At 36.8% G+C, this 26,820-nt stretch overlaps 3 protein-coding genes across 4 annotated transcripts; 1 reads left to right on the top strand and 2 right to left on the bottom strand.

The window, feature by feature from the left end:
• Nucleotides 1-1,244: 1,244 nt before the first annotated feature.
• Nucleotides 1,245-7,951, top strand: LOC137967164 (metal-independent phosphoserine phosphatase). Its single transcript, XM_068813633.1, has 6 exons — nt 1,245-1,504; nt 2,796-2,876; nt 3,102-3,230; nt 3,468-3,530; nt 4,851-4,975; nt 7,602-7,951. Exons 1-6 carry the CDS (start codon nt 1,412-1,414, stop codon nt 7,792-7,794), a joined length of 684 nt encoding a protein of 227 aa, XP_068669734.1. The 5' UTR covers nt 1,245-1,411; the 3' UTR covers nt 7,795-7,951.
• A 366-nt stretch (nt 7,952-8,317) lies between these two features.
• On the bottom strand, nt 8,318-9,237 carry LOC137934877 (early nodulin-like protein 8). Its single transcript, XM_068779436.1, has 2 exons — nt 8,935-9,237; nt 8,318-8,778 (listed from the first exon to the last, which is right to left on the bottom strand). Exons 1-2 carry the CDS (start codon nt 9,125-9,127, stop codon nt 8,399-8,401), a joined length of 573 nt encoding a protein of 190 aa, XP_068635537.1. The 5' UTR covers nt 9,128-9,237; the 3' UTR covers nt 8,318-8,398.
• Nucleotides 9,238-13,812: 4,575 nt separating this feature from the next.
• On the bottom strand, nt 13,813-26,798 carry LOC137934615 (lysine--tRNA ligase, chloroplastic/mitochondrial). 2 transcript variants are annotated; one of them, XM_068779056.1, is made up of 14 exons: nt 26,577-26,798; nt 25,891-26,109; nt 25,338-25,449; nt 24,455-24,563; nt 22,893-22,950; nt 21,675-21,743; nt 20,525-20,632; nt 18,939-19,031; nt 18,746-18,859; nt 18,247-18,453; nt 16,142-16,236; nt 15,762-15,852; nt 15,254-15,430; nt 13,813-14,232 (listed from the first exon to the last, which is right to left on the bottom strand). In XM_068779056.1, exons 1-14 carry the CDS (start codon nt 26,784-26,786, stop codon nt 14,140-14,142), a joined length of 1,755 nt encoding a protein of 584 aa, XP_068635157.1. In that variant the 5' UTR covers nt 26,787-26,798; the 3' UTR covers nt 13,813-14,139. The 2 variants fall into 2 exon arrangements, with proteins under 2 accessions (XP_068635157.1, XP_068635158.1); XM_068779057.1 differs by having other exon boundaries at nt 18,746-18,850.
• Nucleotides 26,799-26,820: the final 22 nt, after the last annotated feature.

Below are 26,820 nucleotides of genomic sequence, written 5' to 3'. Positions count from 1 at the left end.
CGGACTTGATGTCTTGAAAATTGCAAGGGCTAGGGAGAGGTTGAAAGCACTATATGCACCGGGTTCAAGAGTATTGAATACAATTTGCAAGTGATGGAGGTGCTCTTCAAGAATCCTACTATAAACCAGAATGTCATAAAGAAACACCAACACATTCCTCCGCAAATAAGGCTGAAAGATGTCATTCATTAGGCATTGAAATGAGGCCATTGGTCAATCCAAAGGACAATAAAAGGGACTTGGGATGAAGCACCATTGCCTCAGCTGCCAATTCGGCCTTAAGTCCTCCAATGAAGCTCCCCGCCTGGATGTGCTCCAGCTACTGAACATTATTAGCAATCCTTTCAAATTCAGTTTGATATTCCTTAACCGAATCAGTTTGCTTCAACTTAGCTAGAAATGAATCAAAATCATGGTAGTGAGTAGGTCTGAATCTGACACAGAGCTTGTATGAAGCTCAATCAAGATAGGAAGGGGTTGGTCCAATTATGCCGCTGAAAACCACCTATGTACCTCTCCTTCAAGATGGAATGAAGCCAATAGAACTCTTTGGTCCTCCTCTGTCCTATTGTAGGCAAAAAATAACTCCAACATGTAGCATGTCCAGGATGAGGACTCAGTGAAATTTTTTGAGGTGGAAGGTTGCTTGGAGTGGGTAATAATGGTGGTGGTGGAGGAGATCCATGACCCAAAATAGACCAATAGGAGGCCTCTTGCTCCAACGTGCATTGGGATGAAGAAGGGGGTCTGGAGACCCTCTCTTCCATTATTGTCTACATCATACTCTTAACTATTCTATCGAATCTTTCAAGGTAGACAATTTTTCCACTCCAGCATAGAGGATCGCCCAACTCTCAGGAAAGAATTCTGGTCGAACATCAATTTCCTTCCATTCTCTTTCCATTCATAGTACTTATTACATCCATAGCTTTAGTTCTTCAAAGCTTAGCTTCAACACAGCGCCTCAATTCTTCCTACATAATATTCAAATAAAAATAGTAATTTAAAATAAGATTATGTCTTATCAAATTGTCACTGTTATTTAGTATAAGTTAATGAGCCGGTCCTGGTCTGGTCTTAGATTATCAAATCGATTTTATTATTAATAATAATAATAATTATTATTATTATTATTATTATTATCATTACTATTATTTATATAATTATTTTTTATATTTTAGTCATGTTAAATTGTTAATTATACTCGCCGGATTAGGCACACACACCTCCAAAGCTCCCAAAAATCTGGCTTCCGTTTCTAACGAACTATAAGCTCTGGTTTCAGTCGCTGAATAGCGACAATCTTCATGCGACGAAGCATTCATTTTCTTCGAATGAACAGATAGAGAAGACTCCTGACGGGTTCTGTGAAGCAAAAGCATTCTGCTTTCCCACATTCGCTGCTGTGAAGATGTCGACTTTATCATTTCTTCGTAATAAATATTGGATTCTCCGACATGGCAAAAGCATTCCCAATGAAAGTGGCCTTATTGTTTCTTCTGTGGTTAGTTTGCTTTTCCGTATCTTTCTTATTTAGCGTTTTACATACCGGTTTCGTTTTGAAAGTGAAATGTTAATAAACGTCATTGTTGTTTAAGCTTTCTAGTGGTTTCTTTACGATGAAGATAGTTTATGTGATTTCACGAAATTGTTGATAATTTCACACTTAGCAATATTTAGAAAAAGGATCCGAGCATTGAACTCGAACTAGAGTGTCTTGATTTCGTGAATGGTGTTCACTGCAATGTTTTGGGACTTCATCTGGGGACTTAATTTTAGTTGATGCTTACTTTACTTTGGCAGTGAACTCTGTAAAAAAAAATTGGTTATTTGTCTAAAAATGTTTTTGCGGAGTTGAATTGTACCTCCGATTTGACATAAATATCTGGCAAGCAAGCTTCAAATTATCATTTTGTGCTGGACCAGTGCATACCTCTGGTCGTCGGACTTGATGAATGTAGTTTCTCTTCTTGTTCTTTCTGAACCTTTGGTGTTCTTTTTGTTTGTCATAGACAGCACTATTTTTCTATCTTCTACACTGCAATACTTTGTTGGTTTCAGTTTCTTTGCAATATTTTATTTTATTTATTTATTATTTTTTCTAGTTTTTACTGAGTTCACCATGCTGTTTTCAAGCTCTATAGCTTCCATGCACATTGCAACCTGTATTGGACCTTTCTCCACCTACCGAGGAGGAGCAGAAAACGGTAGCTAATATTAGCAAGATACACAATAAAAATAACTGAATGGTGATCATGGTAAATACAAGTTAGAGTTGTCCATATGTGATGACTGCAGCTTAATTTATGCTAATGATGGACTTTATCTTTGAGGATTTTGAAGAAAGAACTCTAAAGCAACATCTGCCTTGTTCTGTCTGAATCTGAGCAACAACATGACCGTTCCTTTGCTGAAAGAATGTTCAGGGTGGTTTGGTTTCTGGATTGGTGCTCTAATGCGAAGTTAGAGTGGTCATTTTCTTTGTTAAGCAGATTTCTTTTTTGGTTGATTCTCTTAGGAAACTTAGTTTACACCAAAGGGTGCCTACCTCATTCTTGTCAATATATACGTAAAAAAGGGAGAGGAAACAATTAAATAGCTATACTGGAGTATTTTTGGGAGATTTTATTAGTTTGAATTATGGCAGTTACATGATTCTTCAATATTTTTTCTATGGATGGTAGTTATGTGCATAAACTAGTGCTTAGTTCACCAAAAAGATTTAACTTGCATTTAATGGAAGCAATTAAACCGGTTACCGTTACTAGGCCAGTGAGTAACAAATGTCTTGGCAGGAGAAAGGGATACTTGAAGAATATGGGTTGGCTCCAGAAGGTGTTAGTCAAGCACAACTAGCTGGAGAGTTACTGCATAAGGTATCCATTACCCTAGATACTTTTTGAAATGTAACTTTTAGTTTGGATTAGTTAAATTTATCAAAACTAAAAGTGTGGATTAGTTACTTCTTGGAAACAATTTCAGACTTATGTTGAGTAGTTATTGTCATTGATGTTGTTGTTGTTACTGTGAGCTTTAGATAACAAATTTTATGACTGTATAATTTTATCTTCTGGTGATTAGTATTTCCTCTATGTCTGTAGGAGCTTGAGTTGACTAATACACCACTTGATACTATCCGGATTTGCTATTCTCCATTTTCAAGAACAACTCAAACTGCCAAAACGGTCGCAAATGTGTTAAATCTTCCTTTTGAAAGTCCTCAATGTAAGGTAAACTACTCTGCAATGCATATTATCTGAGAAAAGTCACCAAGTTGTGGTAATGTTTTACTCGGTTATCATGTTCATTTGACTCTACTTTTTGGTCCTCTCGTGAAACCCAAGTTTTATGTGCCTGCTGCTCCTTTTCTTTTTTATTAAAATATTTCCACCTTTTCAGAAAAAAAACTTTTCTTTTTTTATTTCTTTACTTTATGTGGTTCATGATGAATTAGATATCACTTGCAGGTAATTGAAAACCTTCGAGAGCGATACTTTGGGCCCAGTTTTGAGCTGCTTTCACATGACAAGGTGAGTTGCTTTAAATCAGTCTACATTTGCTTTTAGTCAATAAACTCATGACTGACACTAGAAGTGAAATGGTAGTGGCTATCTTTTCTGTTTTGAATGCTAAAAGGGGTAAATTTTACACCTAAGAAATAATTTTTTTTAAGAGACTATGGTCCAACCAGGAGAGAAGGCCACTTTCAAAATGGGAGACAAAACAGATGTTCCAAAGAAGTACCTTTATTTGTAAGTAATCTGAAAAGCGGTAGCTTCCTCAAAGTTTCTACCTGTGAGGGCCTTTATCTTTTAAGAAACCTGCTTTTCTAGTGGCTAAGTGACCTTCAATATCTTAATTAAAATGTCCTACTGACAATAAGACCCAATTGAGGACAACTCCAGCTTCAGGAAAGTCCTCCCTCAATGCCGAAGGAGTGCCAGAGTATACAAAATTTTTTTAGTTGTGTCTGTGACCTACTAACAGAATTTACAGGTCAAAGGATTACCATGCAGCTGTCTTTTAATCTACTACTCAGTGGTGGAAATCATTGAGCTCATTGAAAAATTTAAGAACCTGGCTCAAAACATATATCCTCCTAATGATTTAAACGACCGGGCCGATCTGTAGCATTCTCTCTGGACATAGCCCGCTCTGCCCCTGACTCTCCCCCAAATGTATCTCTTATTCCTTCTTGAGAAAACAATCCATGTGAGCACTGGAGAAGTCATGTCCTAGTGAATTTTACCTCAGAAAGGAAGGAGAGAGTTCTCCTTGTCAGAAGCCAAGGTTCTTTAGGGAAGCTTGTCTCCACTAAGAGTTGGAGAATGATCCCAAAGTCCTATAGTAAGGTAATGTCTCTTCTTAGTCAGATCTTCAGAGAGAAGACATAAATGATGAAATGGCTTCAAGTCTATCTTTTGTTGATTTGTGGTCATAGCAGGAATAAACCAAGGTCAGTACCTCTATGTTGTAGATAAGATGCTGATTGATATTTAGACAATTTAAGGCTACATTCGTTGCTAATGGTGTATGAGAGAATAAGCTATGGAATTGTTTGTTACACCTGCACTTTGGCAGGACCATTACTGGTTTTCTTTTAAATTCTATTTACCTTTTGCATGTCTATTTATTTGAAATTAAGAGTGTGTTTTTAATCAGTAATCTTGTGATAAAATATAAATAGAATGCCCTGATTTGGACTCTGATAATTAAAAGGGGATTCTCTTGAGAATAAGTGAGAGGGTCACACTAGATTCCAGTTGTAGTGTGCTTACTTATCTGATATTTTTTGACTTATACTTGGTGCTGATGGAACAGTATTAAACTGATGATGACTTTATAAACAGTATGCAGACATATGGGCCCTTGATGAGAAGGATCCATTTTTGCCTCCGGATGGTGGAGAAAGTGTTGCAAATGTTGTTTCAAGACTTGCAGATGCTCTGGAGAGCTTGGAGGCAGAGTTTGAAGGGTAAATTATGTTCGTTACTTTTTCTTAATTTATTGTAGGTTGTATTTGGTTTAGATACATTGAATGGCGTATGTAAGTCAATTATTTCATTTAACTGATTTTTTGGCTTCTCATGCAATGAAATTCTATAGAGACATGAATAGTTTAAATGAGCATCTTGGTGTTTGATAGTGGAAGGCTTCCATTAGATGTGATTATATGCTATTAGAGGTAGGGATTCATATGAGATTTGTATACTTACAATGGATAAAAGTGTTTGTAGAATATATTAATCTGCCTGACTTTTTGTCAAATGTGTAATTCTTAATCTTAGGGGAGTGTCTTTTGGTTAGTTAAGTTAAAGTTGTAAATTGATCTACTTAAGTTAGAAATTCCTAGTTTTAAATAATATTTGAAGTCAAGTGACGGCAAATCTTAAGTTGAAAGTTACGTTAAATTTTTTTATTAAAACCAGAAAAATGTTACAATAGCTTAGTAAGGGCAACCATTCACAACAAGATGGAGGAGCAAGGAGCCCTTTTCATGAGCTTATCTTCCAAGCCACTGGCAGACCTTAACAGATGAGATCAGGAAATCTGATTACAATCACAAAACTCTAAATTTGATCTAGGATAGAACTGTACTTGTATCTTCACACCAACCAATAACTAATGCTGAATCTCGCCTTCAAGAAGAAGCTTGTTATTTTTAAAATGATGCCTGAAAAGCATCATTTAAAAAAAAAAAAATGCTGCCTGAAAACCTTTAAGCCAGTTAGTATGCATCAAATTTCTACTTCATTAGAATCCACAATTCCCAAAGGCCTAGAATGATTAAGGAGGGTCCACTAGCAGTTTGTGAAAACACCTCCACAACCAGCAGGTCTCAGATTGGAGCTAGAATAATGTTTTCGAGTAGATTCATCCTGGTCCTCTGGTTCTTCTGGTGGCTATGAACAATCAGGTCCCAATTTTTTGCATGCTCAACCTCTCAAGTGGCCTCCCCTTGGTCATCTAGTTCTTCCTAACTAAGCAGTGACTGCCTTAAAATCGTGACCATATGGTAGAACTACATGAATGACTTGTTCACCCTGAGGTGGTAGGCTGTACCTGTTTATGTTTTAATGACACTATCGATTGTACCTATTAGACAGATGAGATGCAGATCGACCTGACTAAATTTTTTTTAAAGAGATAAATACAAAATTGATATAGATATAAATGGATGGGGTATTTATATAGATTAGGAATGGAAAATATAATAAAATCCCAGATAGTTTTAATACTTATCCTAAGAGCACCCCATAAGGCTAGATGGCATCTTAAGAAGAAATATTAGAATTTATATTTTAGTGGACACTCAGATTTAGATAAAAATTGGAACAAATGAAAAAAAAAGTCTAGATCTCTTAAAATTATGTGTATGTCAATTTTTTGAAAGCGAGCAGATGCAACATAAGTTTGAAAAGAAGTGGCCTAAAACCTGTTAGCAATTACAGAAAGTTTATAAAAATTTCAGAATATCACCGGTGGAGAGGGGGTGATTATTATAAAATTATAATAGATGACCTGTTCAATAAGTGGAACACATGGCTTCCTGCTTTTGGGTTGGTGAGCAAGGTCAAAGACGGCAATCACCGTCTGTATATATCTATTTTATATTTTCTTTTCTATTGAATAAAGGCTCTTTCATTTGTATTAAAATGAACCACCATCCCAGAGTTTCATGCAACTCTGTTGTGTTGACAGATAAAGAAATGTAGGCTCTGGAGGTAAAAGGGCTCTTAGATTTTTTCTTCGGCTTATCTACTAACTGTAAGCATAGATCTCATATGCAGAAATGACCATCCCACACTGAAGATAGTATTGCAAGTATTGCAAATAGTGTTGATTTTCAACTGTTTTGACCATCTGAACTAAGATAGTTGGGGTTTTGTATCATGTGCCATCCAATATTCATGTAAAATGAAGAATCAGTGCATCTTAATGAAAAAGGGCCCTGTTTGGTATTTTCTTGCTGCTAAACCACCACAAGGTTGTCATGATTCCTGAGCATTTCTGTTTATAACATACCCAAAAAGTCGGAAAGAGATGTATGAGAAGAAATATTTGGAGGTCTATTACATGGTCACAAATGCTCATCGAATTTAAAAATTTCTCTATTAGTACTGTAACAACTGTGAATAAATAAGTTATTTTGGTAAAATAATCTTTAATTTATTCAGCTGAGATGTATAAGAAGAAATCATAGGAGGTGTGTTGCATGGTTGCATATGCTCATCGAATTACAAATTTATCTATCAAGTATTGTAGAAATTGTAAATAAATAAGTTATTTTGGCAAAAAAATAGTCAATTTTATATTAGCTGAGGTTTAGATCCATTCTATTATGTCATTACTAAGTGCACCCTCAAAATTGATGTTTATGTCGAGAAGCAGGGCAATATGCAAATTCTCTTCACTGTTAACATTCAGCACAATATATCTGAAGACCTTTATGGTTTTTGGGAAAGTTATGTAAGGAATTGTCCTGTTTGTTTATGGTAAATTTAGCTGGACAAAGGATCATTCTAGTAAAAATTTCTGCTAATGTAAGTTGTATTTTGTCCAATCTCCTAATCTGTTTTGGGAGTCTCTTCATGCTGCAGATGCACCATCTTGATCGTCAGCCATGGAGATCCCCTACAAATTCTGCAAACTATACTTCATGCAGCCAGTCAACTTGAGAATATCAATAGTGAGGATTTGGAGACCAGAGTCAGAGAAGTTACCAAGCATTCAATCCTGTCACAACACCGGAAATTTGCTTTACTTACCGGAGAACTCCGACCAATCAAATGAACTCTCCTCATTCCAGTGTATATAAGTCTTCCATTTCTTGAATAATTCAGTTGTAATTTCATTGAGAGATTGTTGCCGACAAGTGAGATTATAACTGGTTTCGATTCAATCATGGATATTAAGTAAGATGCAATCAAAGGGTGGAGACGAAGAACTCATTTTAGCAGTAGCTTAACCTCTTCTTCACTGCGGCTTCCAGTTAAATTGAGCGGAAAAATAGTAAAGCAGGAAGCAGAACAGAAGACGAAGAACTCGTTCCAAAGGCCGTCGAGCCTTTCTAGAATCCAAACTGAAGCAAAAGCTTCCTAAAAGAGATCCCCATCAGTCAGCCTAACTGTAAGAGTTCACAATGCTTCTTTCAGGCGTTTTACCAATCATGGGAGAAATTTATTCAAACAAAACAATTCCAAATTTATTTCCAATAACATCTTCTCGACGAGATGAATGATGATTTTATTATCTTGAAGTCGAAAAAGAATAATATGGAGGGTACAATTACATCAAAAGAATCAATCAGCAGTGATTTACTTCCAGTTGAATCATCTCTTGAAACCACTTTATCAAATCTTGGAGGCTGAACTACGAGTCCGGAATTGTGATCTATCTATAAGCAGCTAAGAAGAGTAAGAATTGCCGATGCTATTGTACAAGTAGCCGAAGCCGATACGCTTGAGAAAGCTGAAGAAGCTGACGGGATCGATCCAAAAACAGTAGGGTAGGCTGGCGAAGTTGCAGGCAACATGGCTGGACCGAACGAAGGAGCTGAATCGGACCCATTAGCGGATAGCACTGAAATTTCAAGTTTCTGCTTTTTCTCGCAATGGCCAGGCTCTCCACTTGTGAAATAATACTTGCCCGGTGCGGTGATGTTGAAGAGTGAGTTTCCGTCCCCCATTTTTAGAACTGGTTCTGAAATTTTGCAGGTGTTGAAATCTTGCTCCGTCACTTGGATTACTGAATCTTGACTTGGAGGATAAAGGAACACTGCAGAAGAGAGAAATAAAATTAAAGAAGGGTGTCTTGCATTTCCTCTTTGAGTGCAGAATTAAAGCTGAAAGTGCAGAGAAGGAAAAGAAAAGATAAAAGAGAAACTTTTTTCCAATCTTCTTCAGTGTGGAAACGATGACAGCGGAAGCTTACAGAGCGAGTCTCCGATCTGGAAATGATGTTTCTTTGACCAGTTAATGTAGACTTGAGGATTTGCTGAAGTGGGTATGCCCCAAGCATCCAAATCTCCCACCTGATTTTGATAGCACAGCACTCCAGTTTGCAAAAGCCCAAGAAATTGAAAGACACCAAAGATGAGGTATCCTACTTTTGTGGCTGAAGCCATCACTCTCTCTCACTCAAAGGAGAAGTGCAGGGAACGAAAGAGAGCCTGCAAGCAGCTTTATGATAGGCAATCTGAAAGCTGGAGAACTGCTCTTCTTTTCAGACATGAGACATCTTATACTATATCCATCTTATTCACCATTGTCACTATTTTATCACTGTTTTCCAATGTCAAAACAAATTACTGCATCTGCCTCTTCATGAAAGGAGAAAAAAAAAGCTCCACTTGGAACAATGAAATCACGAAAGTAAACCCATTTCCTAATCAGAAGTGAGATGTCTAGTTGTACAGGAGAAAGGAGAAAGGTAGATCCACCCAATTGCTCAATCAGCTAGAAATCTAACTGATATGGAAGAAGAGATCATTTTTCACACAAAAATTTTCGTGAATTCCTGGAGGCAGAGGCGGCACATGGGACAGTTGTTTACAGGCAGGAAAGTTGAGATACAAATGAAACCAGTGGGGGCCTTGTATTAAATTATTTCCATGGACTGGGCGAAGCATCATGTGATATAACGTGAAGGAATGCACAAGGCTGACGCGCACTCCTCATGAGGCTCCCTGGGATCTCGACGTTTTCCAATAATTAGAGAGGGGGAGGAGGGAACTGGCCATGAGAATGGCAGATCGAATTTGTGAAGTGTGTTTTGTGGGAAAGGACATGCCAGTGCGAAGCATGGTAGGGGAAAGAGGAGAATAAATGTGTAGAGTGGGGTGAGTTCAGATTTGCTAGTATATATACAAATAATGGGTTTACAGGTTAATCACATAGAGAAGATGAAGAAAATTTTATTTATATGGAGAAATGAGTCTCATTTTCTTCTTCGTATGATTGCAGGAAACATAAGTAACGACGTTTTACAAATTAAGAGAAAGAATGTTGAACTCAAATCCAAGTTAGGGGTGGACATTAGGTTATGTTTGTTTCACACCGTGGGTTAGGGATGGGACGGAAAAACAAAATGTTGGGTTTTCGGTCAGGGATGGGTTTTCCCAAATTCGGCCAGTAGAGACTAGACAAGGATATCAAACGGGTTGGAGATGGGTAGGGGTGGCACCAAGCTAAATTGGCTCGCCAACTTTCAAGCTTGACACGAAAAAAACTCGACTTAGTTTGATTTTTATTTGAGTTCGACTTGAGCTCAAAATTGAAATAAAGCTGGTTAAGTATAACAAGCCAAACTTGAGATTTTTCAAGTTCAACTTGTTAATATATAATTTTTTACAAGAATACCCTTAATTCTAATTGCTCTCATCAATTCGCTCTTTAATTGGTTGATAGTTGCTTTTATTTACCTCAAAGACGATCGATCATTCAACCCTTTTGGGTCCTTCAACATCTAATGTTGTTGGTTGCCAATAAAATAAACACTATTGATGGAGGTATTTGCTCTTTCTTTTAGGTTTATTAAATTGGTTATTATACATTAGTATGTTTCATTGCAAAATTTTTGACTCCTCTGTAATAGCTTGCAATTCAATGGTACTAAGTTAATCACAATATTTTTTTATTTTTTATAATTTTTTTCATTTTGTAGTTTTTAATATAGGTTAGAGTTTGAACCTAGCTCGAGCTTGAGCTCAAACTCGGTTTAAATTTTTGGGTTCGAACTCGATTCTAATTTTAAACTCAAGGTTAAACTCGAATTCGAAGTATTCAATCAATCCAAACTCGAACATATGTGGGTTTGGCTTAGCTCGACTCGAGGCCACCCCTAGAACTTGTGGGAACGGTGATCAAATAGGGGTCGGGTGTGGGTTTCGAGAAACCTGATCCATGCTCACCCCTAAATCCATACCAACCATGTTTGCACTTAACTTTGATTTTTCCTTGCAAGATTTAAAATATTTTTATGAACTTCATTTATTTTTGTTATACTTATAGCAATGCATACCTCCATTTTTATTATACAAAAAATGAAAACAATCCAAATGACCAACAACCCTGAATGCATGGGATAATAAGTAAACTTACTTGCCATGGAATATTTCATTATGATAAAACAAAAAATCTTCTACCTCATGTTAGCATATTTAAATAAGCAATAGTGGAAGGCGGCCTATGAAGAAGAAAAGAGAGGAGTCTAGAGTCTAGTCCATACATCAACCTTTATTCTTTCCCTAAAGAACAGAGAGAGGGGGATTAACTCTACCTTCCCCTAATGTAGTCTAGGAAAGAAGGGAGATGGAATGGTGGAAGGGGACAAACCCTACTCCCCTTTTCTCTTGACATTGGGGGAAAGGAAGGCAAAGGATGTGTTCCCTCCCTTTCATTTAAATAATTTTTAAAATTTATTAAAAATTAATGTAAAAGCCTTCCTCATGCAAAAGCCTTCAGATGAACCATACTTTCAACTCCTCTCTCCATTAAAACATCTTAGGATCCCTGGACAAAGGAAAGAAAGAAGAAAGAAGAGATATGATGGAGAAGATAAAGATAAAAAAAAAGAAAAAAATGCAAGTCCCAAGTAAAATTGTAATTGTTTTCATAATATTCTTTGTTATATCCATGCTTAAAATTCACATGTTGTTTATAAAAGTTAAAACTTTTCCTTTTAAAAATATTTCTTTTTATGCCAGATACCATAAACACTAAATCTTACTTACTAAGAACTACTTAGTGGCCGAATTTAAAAGGCTGTTGTTTGGCACACAGAAAGAGAGAGAGAAAGGGATAGGAGATTGAAAGATGATAAAAGTAAAAATAAAAAGCTTGAAGTTCTTCTTGACAGTAATGGGAAACACTGGGGAGAGGGGGAAAGGGGGAGAGTCTTGAAGGTTTTTTCTTTTCTTTTTTCTTTCTAAAATGAGATAAGAGTGTCATGTGAACATCTTATCAGGCCAAACAAGTAGACACTGTGAAAATTATGAAACTCATCTAATCTCAACCATGGCTACACATCTCTCTGAGATCTGCTATTAAGATCTTATAAAAGGAATGGGGTGAGCTCTGATTTTGGTAAAGATCAACTTAGCTAGTAAAGATTAAACCGATAATCTGGGTCCTATATGCCACCCCAGGAGCTTCTCCTCCTTGTTCTGAGAAAACAAATCCACGTTAGATGTGCCATATATCTCTCTACTTACCAACTGCGTTTCGTTTCTCCAAGAACTCCGTCTAAAGAACACGAGCACACAGTGATACTATCATGAAGCAGTCACCCATAAACTTGAAGATAGGACGAAGAGGCACTCTCTAGCTGAGTGTGTTGAGTGACGAAGAAAGAGTACAAGAGTGATATTGATTCGGCTCGTCTCTGTGTCACTCAACCACAAAGAGTTGAACCGAACCAACATCACGCCATGTCGTCTTCTCCACGAGCTCCTCTTTGCTGCAACTCGAGCTTGTGCAGGATGAAATGCGTCCTTCCCAGGTGAATAAATAGCAAGCAAAAGTCAAGGAAGGAATCACACACATATTAGAATATCAACCAATGGGTTGTGTTTGTAACAGCTTCATTATCTCTTTCGCCAAGTCCAAGGACATTATGATTACTCGGCATATGGAACCAGAATCATCATCTCTACCATGGAATCCCACTTTGTACTGTAATTCCTTACAATAATGCTTAGTGGAGAAACTGTAGGATGAGATGATAGCCCCATGACATCTCTCCATGCCGCAAATGCACGTGTTGATAATCCTCGGCAACATCACAGATTTTAAGACGTGGAGGTAATACTCAGTCATTTTATCGAACATCTGTAGAACTGAAGCAAAGCCATTTTGCATAACAAGTTCAGGAGAATGATGGGGTGTGTCATGATCCATGATGGGTTAACTTACATAATCTGATTGTACGACTTCCGAGGACAGGATTGATTGAAGATCGATTCCATTGCCGGGAGGGACCATCAGATGGTGAGGAATAAGGATTGACTTAACCCACTCCTGGTTGTGCCAAGAGAAGATATAAAGCAGAGTTTAAGGCTGTGGTGATCAAAATCGGAAACTAGATTTGTCACATGTTCTGGAGCCAATTGCTTTTGGGGTAAGATTCAGTCTTTTCTTTGGTCGTCCCTGTAAACAGAACAGATTCTGTTCGTCAAAAAGCAGCTCCATTTCACATGTTTCCTGGCTGCCATCTGTAAGCTAGAAAGAATCCTGTTACTCCCCTCTGCACCATTGCAGTTTGGGGCAGTAGAGGTTATTTTAAATTATTGGAGAGGAAAAGCGAAATAAGAACAGATCTCCTTGTTTCATGAACCTCTGTTTATAGCATAAAATAATGGTTAGTGCATGTTTAAATGCTAATCTAATTAAAGTTTAGCGAATGTGCTCAAATTTGAATTGTGTGGATGAAAATGAAAATGATCGAGGCTAATCTGAATGTTTGTTCTAACCATGGTTATCCGATCAGACTATCAAGGTTTTAACAGCCCTGTTGGAGTATCATCTCGATGAAATTGAAGTAGGTAAATACTAAGGATTAGATCAGAACTAAGACACTGCGTACTTTAACGAAAGGGTATACTTGTGCAGGCGAGATTCTTCTATAGATCGATCACCCATGTGAAATAGGCTCTGAAAACATGGACCAAGAAAGAAAGCCAGGAGGAAGAGTACTAGAGGGCCCCAGCTGTTCTTGTACTGGTGCAGTTGAATGCAGGGGTGGTCACGTCTCATCTTGGTAACCTTCAAATCTGATATGTATAAACTGATACAATACATGTATCGGGCTTTATCTACAAGAAATTATTATTAAACAGAAACCATCCATATGTAGGATAGGACAATAGAACAGTATGCTGTAGACTAACATTGCCTGTTTCTTGCAGGCTACAAATATGAAACAAAAAAAATCATTTTGCAGTGAGAAGCAAACTTCCCGGTCAAATAAGTTGAAGACTATGAATAAATGATAATGAACAAAATCTGCAGCAGACAGCCCTGGTTAAAAACTGACCTCCATGGATGTAAAAGCTTTCACCCACTTGCAAGGAAAACTTGCAGGATATCCGCTCTAACAAGGAATTTCTTGGTTTACTCAATACAGAGAAAAAGGTGAATACTATTGCTGCAACTTGAGGACAGGAAAAGCAATAACATCACGGATACTGGCAGAATTTGTTAGAAGCATCACTAGTCGATCAATCCCCATTCCCTGTTAATATTGCAATCCATTAGAGTATGATATATGAATTATTGTTAAGAAAAAACCAAGGAAAGCATAATACTATGAAACAAAAATTGCTCCTCCCAAAATAATGTGCTTTACATTAAAACTGTAGCTGAGCTCAGTCTCTAAGAAAATCTATGAACCAGCTCAAGCAGAGCTACAAGACTTTTTATTTTATTTTATTTTATTTTGGACACGACTTTGGAGCAACTAAACAAACATGTCAGCTGATCACTTGATACCTATCAAGCTATTTATCTCTTGGAAGGTGTTTTAGCAGCTTGCCTATTGCTATGTTTACACAGTTTATAGGTTTCAAAATCTTTTGTTCATAATCAATAACCATGTCATTTCACCAAAACGTTCTCTAACCAGTTCTAGAAAATTAGAAGAACCTCTTAATCAAGTATGATTGCTTCTGTTTTAATAAAATTTTACAAGTTTAAATATTCTTGAATATTTATTACCAGTAAACTGTTGAGTGAATATATTCCACAAAAAAATCATTGACTGCAGGAGTTACACATAAGTCATAGGTGCAAACACAGAAGATGTTGACATGCAACAAGTTCATTGATATATTATGATATACTTGTCTATCTTTCAGAATGCCCCCTCCACATGACCCTCTACGTTGTTGTGTAATCTCTCTTCTCCCAAGGAAATATATTTTTGGAACATTATAACTAACCTCTTTAATCCTTGTTATATCACACCAACAATACCACACTCACGAAGGTCCACTATAAAGCACACCGTGCATGGGAGCCACTATAGAATACAAGTTGGATTTACCATTAGAGTTATCTAATAGTTCTAGAGCTTCTAAAATTTAAATTTATACCAAAAACATCAAAGCAATCAAAAGATCATGTAGCATCAAGACTAATCACAATCAATTGATAGTAAATGTTTTACTGTATGTGTTGTGTTTTGACTCAACTACTTGCTGCAAAGCACACTGATATCCATAATGTTTTACAATAGAGCATATTAATGAGCTTACCATTCCTGAAGCTGGAGGCATTCCGTATTCCAGAGCTGTTAAGAAGTCTTCATCCAAAGTCACTTCATATGAGATGTCTTCATCTTTCTTTTCCTTCTCATCTGCTGATTTAGTTTCATGCTCAAGTGCTGCTCTCTTCCTATCATGCTGTCTTATTTGATCTTCTAAGCGTGCCCTCTGTAACCATAGTTCATTACCAAAAGGAGAATAGAAAATGTTTAGAGATATAGTTTGACTTTTTTAAAGACCATGACATAAACTGTTACTAAGATAGTTCATGCATTAACTAGTTCAAGCACCTCTTGAAGGAGATGTGGGTATACATGCTTGATGAGAAGATTTCACAGACGTAACTGTCTTAACTTATGAAATTCAACATTTTGGAGAAATACATTGCCCTCTTTAAACTAGACATGGGACTATGGAGATTCAATATCCTGAACAATCTACAATCATGAACCTTTGCCAAATAACATGATAGACAAAAGGCAAGCAGCACAATGATTACCTGGTCCATGGGATCTGTCAATTCAGAGAAGGCATTAGCAAGTTCACGACCACATATAAATAGTTCAAACCGCTCAGTCAACCCTGCATGTCTGAAAGAGAAGGAACAAAAGAGTGACCAACAAACATGAACAGACTGGACAGGTTAGAAAAAGAAAGTGAATAATATTTCATTTAGACATAATTGCATCTTCTTTTGGCTGTCAAACTTGAAGCATAAGAGGAACCAAGTAACAGCTTGAGATTTCTGTACAAAATCTAACTCTTTTCATAAATGCAAATTCAGAGACCCAAAAAAAAAAAAAAAACAATTTGACACAACAGCCTACATTGAATATGTCAGCCTTTTATAAGAAATTGCGACACTAGGAAGGAGTTTACCTTCTGTGAAGCTTCGCAAGTGGAGATATCTCGATAGGATAGTCCAAGACAAATGTGGGTTGAACTAATCTCGGCTCTACAATAGTCTCAAACACCTAAAGCAATAAACTATAGCAGTTAATATGAGAACATCAAGTGGAGCTGAAAGAGCAAAATATCTTGTCGCTCAATTGTACTAAAAAAGGACTAAGAAGTTAAAAGATAACAGCAGTGCAAAGCTGCTACTGATATAATAAAAATACGAAGAAGACAATGGTATAAACTCTATTTACTAATCCTTATCTCTAGTAGTAGCATTGGAGGTACTCTCTCATGTAACAAACAAAATACCATACCATTTGTAGAGGATTACAATCCCCTTATGTTTATTAAAACTTAGTGCTCCAGAAAAAAATTCTGGAAATCAGACTTGGCAGCCACACTCCAATGGCATTTTGAAACTGAACTTCAATGGAAGTCCAAAAGTGTAATCCAGCGGTGGGAGGCATTGGTGGTGTCTTCAGGACTGAGAGGGTAAAACTCTACTACTTACACTCTGGCCACTAGGAATCTTCTCCAAGGTATCATCATTTACATCAACTCCTTTGGACCCCTTACTATTGAAGGGTCCTCGAAAAATGTTATTACCTGGGCTAGTAAAGAAGCTGACTCTCCATGGTGGTTCTAGTACCATTTTCAGCGCATGTATGACTTGGCTCATAATTGGCAAGTTACCTGGCAGCACGTCATACTTACAGCCAAAACTATTGCAGATTCTCATGCTATAGGTGGAACATCCCTTCATCAGCTCTTAATTATCTTTGTATCTTATTTCTTTTTGGATTTTCCTTTTCTGCATTTTGTTTTCTATTTCATTTTGCTGCTGCTTTCTTCGTGTAGCTATCCCGCCACTCCAAAAAAAAAAAAAAAAAATCAACTATATCAAAATTAAGACAGGCTGAGAAAATCAATTGAACCTGAAGTAGAAATCAAATTCCAGCAAAATCTACAAGGAAGGAATTCTAGTGATTTCTAGTTATATATGTTACAAGGACGAGCACAAAGTAATTTAACATTTACAGGATCATGTAATATCAGTAAAAGATTGCAGACAATGAAAATTACATTGAAAACTATGCTCACAAAAATAATGCTCAACATGATATTTGTCAAGACTGAGTGCAGCATCTCAAAATGACTAACCACTTACGAGGCCTATTGTTCAACCTTATAAAACCAACAACTTTTCTTAGAACTTATGTATGTAGGACTATTTCCACAAACAATGTGTAATGGTTTTCTTTTAAATGGATATTCAAAAGAATTCCAGATGCCAAAATTTCAATCTTTTATCCTGGTAACACTGCTTTGTCATTCTACAACTTGAGAAGTGTTTATACATAATATTTCACTATACCAATTAAACCAACTGCTATATCTTAACAGCAAATAAAGGAAAAATAACATATATCCTTACAACTAGACTATAATCTTTTAAACCTTATAAGGACTAGCATAGGATTTTATTTTCTTTTTGGAAAAGAGCAGTTTTATTAAGTCTGAGTGCAAGGAACTCAGGCCGCTAAGAACAGGGGCCTCTGACAATGAAAAATTGAAGGCTCAACCCTTCTTAAGCTAACATAGAAGTTCAAAGCTAACACTGAGAAACAACATTTGTTGGTCACTGCTGATCATACATGTTTCTTATGTTATATCTTTCAAGGATATCAGTGAGCAGAACAGACATTCACATCCATAGTTTACATCTTTTGTACCAAGTACGGACATTTAATGGTGGACAAAATGAAAATCATAGCCTTTAGATGATTTTAATGACAAAAGTGGTGTATAATGAAGCTGAAAGAAGCCCAAGAAAAACAATAAAACTAGGCCCCAAGTGTTACATAAGAGAAGGAACACAAAAGCACTTGAGCCATCCACTCCCTCATGATTAGCGTGTCTATACACAAGTAAGCATATCAAGAGAAGTGACAGAGGAATACTAAAGACTCTTAAGAAATGGACTAAACCTCTGTCATAACTTCAACTAGAAAAAATTGAAAGTGAGGATGCAACAAAACAGAAAAATTCTATCCATGGAAACTGGAAATATCAGTGAGCTTTACCTCATTTAGGATATGTCCAACAGATGGACATGTCTTAACGGATATTTCTTGCTTCTCACCAAGGCCATTTTGAAGAGCTGTAGCAACGGCATCTTTAGCAGCTTTCACATCATCCCCAAACTGACTGAAGTCTATTCCAATGGCTTCTTTGACAAGATTATGCATAGTTTCTCTCCTCCATGGCCGTTCTAGGCATATTTCTGTTCCCTGCAAATAAGTAAATTAGCTAAACATTTTATATATCCCAGCCAGGTTGTATAGTTCCTCATACCCACCTGTTTCCAAAGAGGCAGAGTTGGATTGCATAAACTAAAGGCAGGGACAAACTTGCATTACATAATCTAGTTGACTAATATGGAAACTGAAGCTTATTCAGGTGGATATCAGGAAATCAAAGTTGATCTTGCTTGACCATATTCAAAAAGTAGCAAACGTCACTCCACTTAAAAATTTTAAATGAGGTACAGTGAATAATAAAAAAGGTGACTGACAACATTACCTGGTAATCAATGGTAAGCTTTCCATGAACCGCCAAAGCACATTTGGTGACAATTTCTTCTGTCATGTTCATCATACCATGATAGTCTGTATATGCTTCATACATCTGTGATCCCTAGTTAACGTTAATATATGCTGAATAAATATACACTCATGGGGTTTTCAGAACAAACTCAAACAAACAAAAATTTCACCTCAATGGTGGTAAATTCAGGATTGTGGCGAGTGGAGATGCCTTCATTTCTGAATATTCTCCCTATCTCGTAAACTTTCTCCAGGCCTCCGACCTGTCACTTGGACACAAGCAATTTACTCTACCCCTTTAATTGCAAAATAAATACATAGCGTACACATACAAAGCATGATGCTAATGCAGACAAGAAAATAAGTGGTTGGGATTAGATTCAGTGACCAAGGACCTTGTAAAAGTTAGGGTTTAGGTCTATCCCAAAATAAGTCAAGTTAGGAATCCTCTTTCCCGTCCAAGATCTATTTCTATGTGTTGATCCATGTGAAACAATTCTTAGACACTCCCCCTCACATATGGGCCTCCTTTGTAGCTGTTGTATGCGGACAGTTTGAGCAGAGGCCAACATGCAACCACTTGTTCTTATATTATGTTAAATTTGGGTATAAGTCCATACCACAATGACTAGACAAGGTAGAAATCCACTTTGTGAACTATAAACGCAAGATCTTTCTACTCATGGATTTGTGCATAACTATTCTTAATAGACAAATGATAGGCAACCTGAGATATTTGGGTATAAGTCCATCCCACAATGACTAGATAAGGTAGAAATTCACTTTATGAACTACAAACGCAAGATCTTTCTACTCATGGCTTCGTGCATAACTATTCTTAATAGACAAATAATAGGCAACCTGAGACTTTATCATAAGATCTTTGAAAAGTGGATTATATCAGGTAAGTCCCATGTTGATATTCATGTGTTGGGTATTTTGGTCATTTTTTATGGTTGTATGTCCTCATAAGATAGTAGTAAGTTGGTCTTCATGTTAGAGTTCTATGTTTCAATTTCCATTTTACCCTGAGTTGTATTTAGAGGGTTATAAGGGTTTATGTGTGAAGAGGCATTATTGTAATTTGATGTTATTTTTACTTAAGCGAGTATATAATACAGAGAGGGATTGATTTCCAGCCCCAACAAGTGCTCTCTTTTTTGGCACTCATCTCCATCTTCTTCCTGCACCTCTTTCTTTTCTTTCACTCTTTTTTCTCTTTCCTATTAATAATTTTTACATCCCACATAAAGTATGTGCAACCTAAGACATCATGAGCTTATAGTAAGAGTAGTTTTGTCTATTTAGGAAAATAAAAAGACAAGGGTCGAGTGTAATGAAATACCACAACTGGAGGTTTGTGTATGTAACCCTTTTAAAGCTTAATAAGCTAAGACAACATGACCCTGAGCTTGCAGGTTGAATGCAACTAATCAACCAAATAAGTGACCATGGAAATGAAGATGTTCTTGAGCTTCTTGCATTTTTAATAACAAATTTTTCAACGTAAATAGATTACCACAGATAGCAGCCTAAATTGAGTCTTGAGACAGGATTCAACCTCACAAAGAACTCATGGATCAAATCACAGACAACTGACAAATAAGATTCAATTAAAAAATAAACTGAGGGAGCAATAAGTTGAATTATGGGCTTCAAGTTTTAAATCCCTAGGATTTTTACAATAGAAGGATTGACAACGAAAAGGAAGACATGCAGAACTATAGGCAACTGTCAATCAATAAGAAACCCTTACCAGCATTCTCTTTAAGTGGAGCTCTGTCGCAATTCTCAAATAAAGATTTCTTCCTAGGGAATTATGGTATGTGACAAATGGTCTTGCTTCAGCCCCACCAACTTCTCCCTGGTCAACCAATCCAACAGTCACAAACACTGAACAATTAACTCCAAACTTGTGCCAAATACAACATATTAAAAAAGAGAATAAGTTGAAATAAAGTAGAGGCCAAAAGAAAGCCAGGGCTATGTACATGCAGCCATAACTCGTAAACAACCCAGATTCTGCATAAGGAATAGATAGCACGGAAGAGATCTATATGTTTTTCAAAAAAAAAAAAAAAAAAAGGAAAAAGATTTATGTGTGGCAAGCCTGATTAGCATAGATCATCATATACAACCAGGTTTTAGCTGTCCAAGATGCTGGTCAAATACTATGAGACTCCAAAGCAGCAATGACAAACACAAGCAGGAAACAGGGAGATAAAGGTTTGACATAGTGAAGCAATGAAACCTTTCCCACTTGTACTTTGATTAAATTCACTTAATTCTGTGTTGAATGCCTGTTGGGAGGAATAAGGAAGCTTCGAAGGGAAGAAGTTGCCAACTACAAATCAGCAGAAGACAACCTCAGGAGAAAAAACAAAAGATTTTTTTAAACAATGAGAAATATTTTGAAGAGATAGAATGTTGCACAACACATAACAACCGTTAAACAACTTAAAAGTAACAGAAAAATCATGAGATATAATGCTGCATAAAACATCAAAGATATTTTAGCAAATACCTTCTCACTTATTAACTCCGACCCTTGCCAGTGTGGTCTCTTTAGAAACTTGAAAACATGGACACGTGCCTCAAGAGAATTGTCTGGTGACAGCATGCAGTTTCAGAGTGTGCAACAGCTTGTTAAAAGGGATTACTTGGTGACTCACAATTTTTATACGCAACCAGAAACTAAGATTTATCATCTACCTAGCCATTACCACTTGATGTTTATTTAAACCTTAGGATTTGCTTTGTTACAAACAACAAATGATATGAGAATCTTAAGCTTTTCTTAGAAACTGTTCAAGTAAAGCAGCAAGTGTCAGAAACATTTATTGAAAGTCTAAACAAGCCCTTAATAATGATGCTTGAAACCTTTCAAATGATTAAATGAAGAATACCTGCAGAACTGGAGTGTCCACTTCAATGAAGCCCAAAGACTCGACGGTTTTTCTTATCTCTGAGACAACCTACATGAAGAAAGTGATTAAATACCATGTCATAAAAAATAAAAATAATTACTAAATAACAGATAACAACAATTAAACTTAGTCCAATGTGATAATAAATAAATCAAGCATTAAGAAACCATTAGTGATACTTTTCCAGCTAAAAGACGTTGATGACCTGCTTTGTCTAAACTCTGGCGAACTGTCTTTCTTAGAAAGGTACAATTCAATTACCAAGACTTGCAACCTAGTTTCTTAGAGTAGTCACTCCAAATAATTGCACTGTAACATGTACTTGTTATAATGAACAGGACAAATTCATAGTATAATTACTAAACATAAAGTCCAGAGCTCATGTTTGATATTTTAACATGCAGTTTTTGGCTTATAGATATTAACAGTTTTTATTTCATCAGATAACACATTCATTGACTACAGCATACTTCAAGTTGTTAAGATCAAGCTAGTGGTTCATCAGTCTAGTGATAAGTCTTTCTTTTTTTCTCTCTATTGAAATATGTTCTACTCTTTAGAAAATGACTTAGACTTGAATGAAATTATTCTCAAAGTATAAATTTATTGAAAATGAAATAAGTATTAAATACTTCATGCCGAGCAAAACGCATGCTCCATTTGTATAGATGTCAGAGCTGACAGGGAGTCATGTGATTGAAGAGCTATCTCTCTTTTTTCTCTTCTATCTTCCCTCCTATTACCTCACCTCTCTCTTGCAACACTCTCATTCCAACGTTACAATAAGTAGATCATCTAGCATAGCCCCTTCCAATGTAGGTAGATTACTCTCAACAGAATTTAATTTTGTTATCCACAGATATACTATAGTATCTCCATCCAGATTTCTTGAATTTTCTTTAGTCCTTGCAATTTATATGTTTTTAATTTATTTCCGTTCTATTACTATATATATGGCAAAGCCTTTCCTCTTGGTTCGACCAACATACTGTTGACTCAGATGAGTTAAATTAGAGCTAATCCAACCTCTGAATTTTTAACTATGTCAATTAAATTGGATTTTTTAATAGAAACATCCAATTTAAGGACAATTCAAAATATCAAAGCTTGGATTAGCTCTCATTTGATTTGTTACAAACAAAATAAATAATCATCAAACAATAAACACAAATTAGGAGAAGAGCCATGATTTTCCACCTTAGCTCTAACACGAAAAACATCAGCCACCTCTGGATTTGCTATCATGTCAATGTACCTGAACAATTAGCATAGACAGCTCAGATAAGGTTCATTATATTGCACGAGTAAAACCCTAGTAGAAATTTGATTCCCCATTTAGCCCAAACAACCCTGAATAAAACTTGGATATTTGATGTTCTTGAATAGCTTTGAAGCCTCGAATTTTACACAGGTTAACCAAGATGGACCCTCCTAATTTGGTTTGGACAAAGACTGGAATGTTTTATGAGAGAATAAAGTTTAGATCACAAACTTAAAGAGCTTGGTTTTTGTTTTTGTTTTTTTTTTTTTGAACTGTCCATTTATATTAAAATAATTAAAAAATAACAACAAAGAGGAAGAGGTGAAGCCTCAACCCTGGAGGGGAAGAATCCCCTACTGTGACAGAATGATGGGAGACACCAGTCTTTAGCTAAACAATGTGATATACTGTGTGCTGCCACATGATCAGCAATGAAAAACATAGTTCTAGAATTTCATTGTAAAGGCATCTAAGTCTCCAAGGAGGGACATATTATTCTTAGAGCAAGCTTATCATAATGGCCAAGTCTCCTTCCACTTCGACCAGTCTTTCCTCTGACAAGTGCCTTGATTTCTGCTTCATCCGAGTCATAGTGACCTGCTGGACCGAGGAAGGAGCAGAAGAGAGGAGAGGAAGCCAACGCCGGTGTGTCATCGGCAACATCCAGAGAAGCAAAGTGGCGAAAGGAGGGTAGAGGGTGAGGCTAGAGAGGATGATCTAGAGACTACCAATCAGCTTGAGCAAGGCAGAGAATGGCAGGAAGTTCAGCGAAAGAGTGCCAAAAAAAGCAATGATGGGAAGAAGGGAAAACAAAATTACTTCTCATACACGTAATGGAAGCACTGTGATCACCATGGAGGAAAGAACAACCAGGACGAAATGGCTAAAAGAGATCTTTCATCAGCATGCTGATGGTTGCCTGTGCCAACTTCATTAAGCAATTCACACCACCCAATAGCACCATGTGGGAGCTAGAACAACAGAACTGTGGACTGGAAGGTTAGTTTTCAACTTCTGTGTCTTCTAATACAAAGAAAAATGGGAGTGCAAGATAGTCTAATGCCATGCAGATAGGATAATGGACCAGATCTACATCCCAGAAGCAACTGCAACTGGGTTTGGGTGGAGCCTCTTTGAAGACAGCCGTTGCAACCTCACCCTAGATCTTATCCCAAGGTACAATCCTAGCCATGAACATAGTCACAACTTCCCCCAACTTCCAACCATACCCATGCCTTAACTGATACAAGCTTTCAATCTGGGCTTCACCAAAGACTAACTAAAGAAGTTCCAAACTTCCTGTTCCCATGTTATGAATAGAAATTTTGTGTTTTTTTTCTTCAAATTATATAGCTTAGTTGGCTCCAGGTTCCAACTAACAACTCAACATCAAATCAAAGGTCATCAAAACAAAGAATTTCAAAGACCCTAAAAAAGCATTCTGAAAGATTAATCACTTAAAAAACATGCAAGGATCCTGCAAATAGAGGTGATGTACCTTTGACGGTAACGTTTATCCACATCAGTTAGTCCATGAAATTTATCTGGCAGTGGGAGAAGGGATTTTGTCAGAATTTCAAAAGCCTTCACTTTGACAGAAAGCTCACCTGAAAAACAGAATGCTGCAAACGATTAATCAAGAGCTGAAATCAAGGAAAAAATTAAAAGATACTAATGTTCAAAATAAATTTGTCTGTGTTCAGGAGAAAACCTGCTTCTTAGGAAAGAGGCATTTAGATTGTAAGTATACTAAGATTTTGGTGCCAAAGAAAAAGAAAAAAAAATGATTTATGGCTTGACTACCAGAAGGATACATAGTCAATGACAATAATCAAAGAAAAGTCGCGTAGATCAATGAAATTATCCTTGATCCCAGCGTTTGCCCACTGAGGCAAGTAGAACACGAGATTTTAATCTTCATTATAGGCACATCCATCTCTTAGACATGCAACGTGGCTTGGCCAACATGCATCACTTCACATTCATTACAAGCAAACTTTTTATTCATACAAAGAAGTATTGATATCATCTTTAAAAGAAGTTGTATTTAGAAGGGGAAATCAAAATAATCATAATAAATTTGTAAAATACATCTTCATGACCAGGTGATGCCAAATGCTCCCTTAGTTCACAATGAATGTTTTAGCTAAAGAAAATGGTTTCTTCGAAGTACAATTACAATCTTGGGCATGAATTCTTGGCCCAGTATTCTCATATGAGCCAATTCACATGCTGACCTCCAATCCATTGTATGGCTCTAATGCAGTACGGAATTCTTTCTTTTTTCTATTTGACAGTTTCTTCCACTACATTAAGCCTCCTATTTTTTGCTACCAGATGCAATGAGTTTGTTTAAAATTTCAAGAACATAAAATAAACACCTTTTTCTGTTCTCTTTATTGAACCACAAGCACCTACTATGTCACCAATATCAACAAGGGTCTTAAGCTTCTGAAATTGATCCTCCGGAAGTTTCTCCTTCTCACAATAAAGCTGCAATTAGAATGATTCAACATTAGAACAACACCTTTCTCAAAAGATGCATAGAAAAATGAACGCCAAATTTGACAAACTAGAGAGTTTGGGTGACTAGAAAGAGCTTATAACAAAGTTGTGCATCAGTTAACAATTTTAATGAAAACTCTCCTGAGATGTGAGGAAAAATGATCAAGAAAACTCACAGATTTGTGGCTCCTGGAATGAAGCAATAAATTATATTTAAATCAGACCAAGTATGACTTAGAGAGCAAAAAAAATATTCCAACCTTTAATCCAAAATGATTGTTGGTTTCATTTGGTAAGGGAAATTCAGTCATGGGAATTTTTAAAAAATATTGGCTAAATATAGACATTTTACATCTTGAGACTACAATGAAGATTTGTGAGTTATTTGAGATCTAACGGGCAAAGATCCGCATTGACAAATAAAAAAACCTGAATTGTCCCTGACTGATCTCTCAGAGTCAAGAAAGCAAGCTTTCCAAACACTCTACGAGCAAGAATTCTTCCAGCTACAGATACCAAATCCTTCTCACTGCTCGACTCTTCACCATTTCCGAGATGCTCATATCTATCATGGAGCTCTCTCGCAGTATGTGTCTTATCCCATTTATAGGCATAGGGCTCATAACCGCTACTCCTCAAATCTTCCACCTGAAGAGAATACAGGGTATTGAATATACGTTAACAAACGAGTAATCGTGGAAAATATTAATGAAAAATATCATGACTTGCCCCTACACCGGTAAGCGATAGGTCTTCCCTCTGAAGAGCTCTCTAACTAAACATCAATAAAATCATATTAAGAAGCAATCTGGAGGCAATGTCTATCAAGGAGACCTTAAGGAAGCAATAAATTTAAATTCTTTCATCTCGAAGAAATAAGAAGGAGAAGAAGAATGACAATCCACCTGTTTGTTTTGGGGAATAAAGCGATTCGAAATCTTCTCAGAAAAGCTATCAATAATCAACATATGAATAGAACATGGAAATGAAAAAAATCCGATAATGCCACTGCAGTAAACCACGAAGACCAGCAGCAAGTTCTCTGCTTTCCTCCAATTCTACGGTTAACGACTAAACAGGGAGGACTTATTGCATTAGTACGGACTTGGGTTCACCTTTTTTAAACGAATGGCCCGAACGGCGTCTTTGTCGGAAGTGGACGAGGATGAAGAGGAAGACGAAGAAGAAGAGGAACGGCGGGTATTGGGATTGGAAGTGGTTGTTGCAAAGCAGCACCTGGCCGTAGCGACCCTTCTGGCGGTGGCTAAAAGGACGAATGACTTCACCGAAGGAGACGAAGCTCTCCACGCCTTGAGAGCCTCCATGGTCGACTCCGCTTCAGAGACCACAGCTTGAAGC

Source organism: Aristolochia californica, unplaced genomic scaffold (assembly GCF_029961685.1).
Source record: "Aristolochia californica isolate CCGP_79_NKW_82.1479 unplaced genomic scaffold, dmAriCali1.0.hap1 SCAF_6, whole genome shotgun sequence".
Taxonomy (NCBI): Eukaryota; Viridiplantae; Streptophyta; class Magnoliopsida; order Piperales; family Aristolochiaceae; genus Aristolochia; species Aristolochia californica.
The sequence above is the reverse complement of the archived record's forward strand: the minus strand, read 5'-3'. Positions and strand labels throughout refer to the sequence as shown.